Raw genomic sequence first — 7,828 nt, 5'->3', positions numbered from 1 at the left:
CGATTTTTGCTCGGGAAGATTTTAGCCCATTTCGACTTTTAGGCTAGATTTCTCGAAAACCGTGAATCCCACGAGAAAACCGAGGCCACCAGCACGCTCCATTCGTCGAGAGCTTCGCAACGACATAAATTTCGAATTTTTCCGACACCGTTTTTCGGTGGGTCCCACGGAACTTCGCAGTGTTTTTCCGAGCATTTAATGAGCTTAGAAAATTCTGAAAAATTTATGTACTAACCCCCGTGTTATGGGCTTCGTGTAGGTATCCTCGATTCGCGGAAATTCGACAGTTGACCGGGTCTGCAAATTTCGAGTCAAACAGACCCGTTACCGGAAAAGTCCCCGAATTGGACCGAGGTTTTGGCTAGCCCCCCATTGTCAGACGTCCCGAGTGCGTCCCTGAAGTCGGAATCGGCAAAGGTAAACCCGAACCTTGTTTTTACGTAATTTTCTAGTGCTTAAATAGGGTTAAAAAATCCATAAAATATTCGTGGTAGCTTAGAAAATTACGATTCTTTTTGCAATAGCTTAGTAATATTGCTAAGGACCGCGGGGCAAAGTTTTATAATTTTTAGAGCTTGTTTGGGCAGTTTTTGCAAAAATGATCAATAATAAGGACTAAATTGAAATTTTGTGTATTGTGATGGATGACTGATTTGATGGGCCCAGGAGGGGCTGTGTGATATGATTGAACTGTTGATATATGGATTGTGAATATAGAAGTGCGTTTTGAGCCATTTTGCAGGTTGGGTAGGTCCTAGGTATAGGGGAGACTCTGCCGGATTTTCGGCACGACTTAGGACGTATTGGTCTTTTTCTTTGTTTGTATTGAGTCAAATTTATTAAATGATTGTAATAAAATTGTCAGGTGAGCCGGGACAGCCTTCTTCCTCCGCCCAGCCGCCTCAGTGACCATCGTCAAGTCTGTGAGTAAAATATTAATTTTAATTGTAATTTCGATATTATTATATGTTCAGCATGCCCATGCATCACTTATATGCATATATTTATGTAGTTAAACTCTAGGCACGATTTATGTTGCATTCATAACTGTTGATGTGCCATGGATGTTGTTGTGGTAATTTGGAGCAGTGTGCGTGCGTTGGCGTGCGTGTGATGTGGTGTGGACTATGGATAGGACGGGGTAGTCACGGCTTGAGTAATTCGCTGGGACCCGATCCTTCGAGGGGTAGTCACGGCTTGAGTAATTCGCTGGGACCCTCGATTTGGTTATTAAGTGGAAGTCCGAGCTTGAGTAATTCGCTGGCACCAGGTTGGATTAAAGAGAGCTGTATAGGGGATCAGCTCCCATATGTTATGATTGATACTACAGGGTGTGTGAGTGCTCCAAATTACCTTTTTGATGTTATGATGTGAAAATGTTGTTTATGTTGCATTTCACTCTACAGGGTGCATTAGTTCAGATAGTTATAGAGATTATAGTTAAGATTGATATTTTACTCTCTGAGTCGAACGCTCACTCCTGTTCAAAAATTTTTACAGGCCACAGGAGGATATTTTATTCTGGGTTAACCTGTTTTTCTACTTCGCAGGTTGTTTATCAATATTTATTGTAATTTTATTTACTCCTAGAAATTCCGCATGTGTTAGCAGTAATTATTTGAATTTGGTCTGTAATATTATTATCATGTTGGACCTGTAAACTTAATATTCTATGTCTGTTTTGATGGATTGGATGAGGGAGCTGAGCTCCCATTTATTATTATGTTGATGAGTATGTGGAGGGTGAGCTGAGCTCCCCATTTGAGAATTTATTGTGTTTACAGGTCGGGTGAGTCGAAAACTCCCCGTTGGAAAGTCCATTTTATGGCCGGACTCTGTCCGTTTGTTTTCTTGAATTTGGGCCCAAATGGGCCTTAGAGTTGGGTAAATGAACAGTTAGGCTTACTACGGGCCTCGGGGGTTTTAGGCTGGCCCAGATCCTAGTGCAGGTCCGGCCCATAGGTTGGGTCGTGACAAAAAAAATTCAACCTTTTAAATTTTTGTTAAAAATTTTTAGTAACTAAATGTAAGAGTCTATTAAATATGTGTTTATATTAAAATTCCTCTAAAGTAAAAAATTAAAATTGTAAGGACGATAACCTTGCCAATCTCTGTTGAGTCTTCCATGTAGCATAAGCCAAACAAATGGCTTGTAATAACTAACAGAAAAGACTAAGTTGATCTCAAATTTTTAGGGTATTTAGAAGAAGAAAGTCTCAGAGCTTGCTAGTGAAGGGAACAAAGGTTATAATTCATGTGAACGTCTCTATCTCTTAATGGGTGCATGTGTGTTATAATTCTATTCTAATTAAGCAAATGTCTTCAACTATAATACTGTCCTCCCCTGCAAAGGTACCATATCTTCCTTTTGAGGGTTTGTTAACTGCACTGTATTTAAGATTCATTTTATCCTTTTTTTGAAAGTCTAAATTTGTAAAGGGATTGAAAATAATATTCCATGAAAAAGGAATTGGGAAATCCATTTATAATGGAAGGGCTTGGACATTGCTATATTTTGTTAATTTTATGTTTAACTGAATAATTTTCACTAAATATTTACATGTTTTATGGAGTTTTTTTTAAACAAATAGAAATAGTTGAAAAGAAAATCATAATTGTATTAATTTTGAGAATAACAATATTTCACAACAGCGCATGAATATTACCAGTGATAAAACAAATCTCACATGCAACCATGAAGCTTGCTCCTCCTACAACAAGTATACCTCACAATATCTCTCAAATCTGTGCCTTCTGCGTACCATCTAAAAATTTAAGCAATTGGCCATTTACATATAGAAATGCAAAGTCGATTAACAAGCCAAAACTTATCATCTAAGCAACTTAATCCCAAAGCAAAGCAAGCTTACTAGAAGCTTCACGTGCATGGCTTTCAAAATGTAAATAGGTTGAATGTATTTGTTTTATTTTTGGGCATGTGAACTATATTAATGTGATTTTTTAACATAATATATACATACATACATATTTATGACAAGTCAATTTTATTTATTTTTAATCCAGGAAAAACTTAACAGAGTAAGCCATATTAATCCCTGATCATTAGATCAAACCCCATACAACCAGCTTAAGACTTACAGTGTTAAGTGAAAAAATCTGGATACAAATACAAGATGAAAGTGAAGCAAGTCTAACAATCAAACACCACAATCAGCAAACTTAATTAGTAGACATTCTACTAAGTCCCTGACATATATATTATTCAAAAATTAAAAGTCATTTTACTATTAATAAATATTGAAAATATGAAGTACACCAGTTTGGGCCTTTTGGCCCTAGGAGATTTCTTCCACTGGATTCGGCTGCCCCTAGACAAGCTAAATTCCGCATATTCCACCCTACAGAGTCTCCAGTTAATTTGTAGTTTATTTACCATCAGGTGTCCTCCATGGAAAACAACCAACATGTTGTTGTAAACGTTTATTGAATCAACCACTGGTCATATGTGAGTTGAAAGAGTTTCAGAACTCACTAATTCTTAGCAAGCTGGTGGAGAGTGGCAGCAAGTTGAAGTTCCTCCAAGTCCAAAGACAGGACTATCGCATTACTTCATAAACACTTGAAGGAATAACCTGAGGACTTGGGAAGTATTAACTTGTAGAAGTACTTGGTTACACTTTGCTGATGCAAAGGAACGTACGTAACTAGCAAAACTGTAAAGGTTTCTTCTAATCACCGTTGGTAGAGGCCATTCTGTTGGATCTGTGTGAAGTTTACTTGAATATTTGGGATGTGGGAAATCTTGTGCCAATCCTCAACCATGTTGTTTCTCCATGTTTCATCCAGTCCGGAAAATGCATAGATAGATAGATACTGTAATCCTGTGAGATTTGCCATCCACTCTGGTAAAGACATCAAATTATCACACCTTTCAATTATGAGAGTTTGCAAAGCAGCAACATGTTGAAGCCCATTTGGAAGAGCCACCAATTCTGGAATACCAACCAAGCTAAGAGTGCGGAGGCTTTGAAGGCATTTCCATTGCTCATTGTTATCATTTTCATCTTCAGATGCAGTAGTACTCAACCTCGAGCAGTCAAAAATACTCACTTCTTGAAGAGAAGTGAAGCTTGGCAGAAGCTCCACTGGTGGAAATTCCAAATCCTCAATTTCCCAAATTGTCAAGCTTTTCAATTGAGACACAGCAGGGGAAAGTGAAGATGGATGAGAAGCAGAAGAGCTGGAACCTGAAACTGAAATTGTCAGCTTCAGTATCTGCTCCAATGACCTCATGCTAGCCTTCTCCAATCTCAGTTTCTCAAGACATGGTAAAGGTGGAATTGAAGTCAGGTTACGGCAAGAATGAATCTCCAAGTCAGAAAGACAAGGAAATGGAAGCAGTTCTGCTGCGGATCTATTATCCCTGTTGCATCTCTGCCATCCCTTTAGATTTGGGCAATTTCTGAGTAAAAGATGCTTTAGGGAAGGGAAGAATAATGTGGATCCTTCTTCAGTATCTATGTACTCTAGATTAATTGATTCTTCAATTTCTAAAGCTTCAAGAGAAGGGACTACATCCAATGAAGGAAGACGTTGGATGTTTTTGCAGTTAAAGAAAGAAATGCCCACCAAATTTCTGAGGGAAGGAAACCAGCTTGGAGTTTTCATTCCTCTGTAATCCCACAAAAGCAGCCTTCTCAGATTTGGGTGTGGCCGTAGCTTCTCCAATGACATTTCCTCAATATCAACATTATTTTCACCATCATCAACATCATTTTCAAGTCGACTCCAATCTAAACTCAAGTACAGAAGGTGTTGCTTCTCTTTCAAATTGGCAGCCTCAAAATCTGATGCTGATGCTCCATTTTTCACTGCATATCCCAAACTGATTCGCAGTGCTCCTCTCAAGTTGTTTAAGGCATGTAATTCATCAAGTCCACCAGTATGCTTGGAGACAGAACTATCTCTGGCAACTAGGAAATTTGATAATTTTTCGAGGCAAGTCAATCTCCCTATCCCACGAGGCATATGAGTTAAGGAATAACATGATTCCAGGCTAAGATGCCTAAGATTTACCAACTTTTTAACATCTTTTGGCAGTTGTTCAAGCGCCATGCACCCTATTAGTTTCAGCACTTGTAAATTTTGCAGTCCTGTAATAGACTCAGGTAGTACCTCGATCCTTTCATTACCAGAAAGATCAAGATACCTTAGAAGCTTCAGTTTATCAACAGAACTTGGCACTGTCTCAATGCCTGAATCATGTAGATCTAACACCCGTAAATATCTGAGTTTAGAAAAAATCAAATGGCATTGGTCTTTTTGGATTTTACCCCATTTTGATCCATTTGGTAGAAGCAATGACCTTGCCTTGCTTGCTTTAAGCAAGGAAGGTAAAATTTCCCATGTTGAGTCTGAATTGGAAGCAATTGATATATAGCGAGTTCTTTCATCAACATATGCTAAATTTGAATCTAATAAAGCACTTTCTCGTCCACTCACCAATGCAGCAAGATCATGCATCAAATCATGCATTTTACAAGATTCTATGTTGCCCCAAATGTCCTTTTCAACTTCTTGAAAAAAAGACATTGAAAGAAGATCCATGAAGTATGCAAGACCAATCTCTTCAAAGCATTGGGAAGGATGTGGTAATATGATATATCCTTGTGCCATCCAAAGATGTATCAATGTTTGTACATTAATTCTGTAATCTTTTGGAAATAATCTACAATAGGCAAAGCAACGCTTCAAATGTAAGGGGAGATGATTATAACTCAATTTAAGAATCGGTAAAATATTACTTCCATGTTGATCTACTTTTGCTAGTTCCTTATTTTTGAAAGACAACCATTCAGATTCGGTACTCTTAAAATACAGCAGAGCTCCGATCGCTCTAATGGCTAGAGGAACCCCCACACATTTTGCTACAATCTCCTTTCCAATTGCCTCATGACTCGGGCTCAGCGCTTGCCCTTGTTTAAATGCCATTTGTTTAAACAATAACCAGGACTCAGTTTCAGATAAGCCCTGCAATTCATATATTGAAATTGAGCGTGTTATCTCGGCAACCCTCTTCAGACGCGTAGTTATTATTACTCTACTTCCTCTCGCACCACCTACTAATAAATCCTTTAGACGAAACCATTTAGCAGGATTCTCATTCCATACGTCATCCAACACAATTAAATACTTTTTCCCAATAATACTTTCATGAAGGGTGTTTTTCAATGTATCCATCTCAAGATTACTACATCTCTCACCAGTGACAGATTCTATAAGCTTTTCAACAATGAGTTTCACATCAAAATTATCAGAAACACAAACCCATAATTTAAGATCAAACTGTGTTTTAACTTTCTGATCATTGTATACAAGTTGAGCTAATGTTGTCTTTCCTAATCCTCCAATCCCAACTATTGAAATCACTGACACATTCTCTTCAAAGTAGGAACCACACAAAAGCTCTAAAATGTTGTTCTTGTCTTCTTCTCTACCAACAACTACTTGTGGTAAAGAAGAATGAGTTTGCTCCCTTTCCCTTCTCATTTCAGATGTCTCTTCTCGACGTTCCTGTAAATGGAACTTCTTAAGACAAGCTATCTCATCAAATCTATCCATAATCTCTTTAATCTTGTGACCCATTTTGAAATCATAAACAAGCTGATTTGAATGTGAAAAGAAACGGCGTACCTTCTTCTCAATTCTATCACCAGACATCACTTGCCTCCGAAGAGTCTCTGTGTAAAAATCATCTAACAGGTCATCTGCATCGTATAAAGCTTCTCTCAACATGCTAAGCCATTCTTGAACTTGAATACTCACCGAAGACTGATCCTCTGCATCAAGAAGCACTGCTTTGATCGTGGAAACTGTTTTCCTGAGCTTCTCAATCTCATCCTTGACTCCCCACAACAAACCAATCTCCTCGAGGCCACGAGAACTCAACTTTCTGATAATTTCCTCTGCAATGATGAAGAGGATTGCTTCTGCCATTTCTTCTTAGTGAGTGGGAAAATAATTACTCCAGAATTCTCCCTTCGAAAAGTTCTAGATTACTACAACTACAATATGTTATTGTTTGCCTAATATCTACCGAAAGTTGTTGCACGGTAAAAGAAAAGAAAAGAAAAGGAGGGAAATAAAGGAAGCATCTAGAATAAATAGATGTGGGGTTCATGGAAGTTTAAAGCCCAGGATTGGATCACGTGTGGTTCCTGGGCTTGAGGAGGCCCAGCAACAGGGCCTGTGGAGTGATTCTTGAGCTTGAGGAGGCCTAGGGCCTGTGAAGAAGGACCTGCTGGTTAAGATGCAATTGGTTGAAGATCAACTATGAGCAATGTCGTGATATCCATTCCGCCATCCTCGTTGTATCTTCAGACTACTAAGTGGCCAAGCCAAGTTGGCCACTGTAGAACTAAGCTTGGGGAATTTTAAACAGAAAAAAAGAGAGGGGCTCGAGGCTTTCTTGTCAGAACAGGGGGTTTTCAACAGTGACTGAGACTCAAGAACACGATTTCTTTGGCCAAATCCTACCGTTTTCGACCAAAATCTCTTTCTCACTGTTTGTTTCCTCTAAATTGCGGCAGCTCCTGGCTTTGTAAACCAACCATTTTGCTTCAAGTAGCTGTTGGAATTAAAAAGAAAGTGTATATATATATAAACAAATTTTCTGTAGTCAAAAATTGTGGCCACCGTTTTTCTGTGGAACACAATATGAGTCGGCAAGCCTTCCATTGCCCATAAACACGGGGAAGGCTTGCGTGGACAAAGATAGGTTGATTACGATCATACGATACTCACCATAATAAATAATTATATTTTAAAATTTTTCAAAAGAGAGCTTTGAAGAGCTAAGGGAGAGTTA

General features: G+C 38.5%; 1 protein-coding gene across 1 annotated transcript; it reads right to left on the bottom strand.

The window, feature by feature from the left end:
• Nucleotides 1-3,031: 3,031 nt before the first annotated feature.
• LOC110662063 (putative disease resistance protein RGA3) lies at nucleotides 3,032-7,050 on the bottom strand. Its single transcript, XM_021820932.2, has one exon. It carries the CDS (start codon nucleotides 6,955-6,957, stop codon nucleotides 3,694-3,696), a length of 3,264 nt encoding a protein of 1,087 aa, XP_021676624.2. The 5' UTR covers nucleotides 6,958-7,050; the 3' UTR covers nucleotides 3,032-3,693.
• Between the last annotated feature and the right edge of the window lie 778 nt (nucleotides 7,051-7,828).

This window comes from Hevea brasiliensis, chromosome 8, assembly GCF_030052815.1.
Source record: "Hevea brasiliensis isolate MT/VB/25A 57/8 chromosome 8, ASM3005281v1, whole genome shotgun sequence".
Taxonomy (NCBI): Eukaryota; Viridiplantae; Streptophyta; class Magnoliopsida; order Malpighiales; family Euphorbiaceae; genus Hevea; species Hevea brasiliensis.
Note: the sequence above shows the minus strand (reverse complement) of the source record. Positions and strands in the feature narration are given on the sequence as shown.

Coding starts and splice junctions, on each gene's coding strand:
- LOC110662063 (XM_021820932.2), bottom strand. CDS start 6,957: ATGGCAGAAGCAATCCTCTTCATCATTGCAGAGGAAATTATCAGAAAG.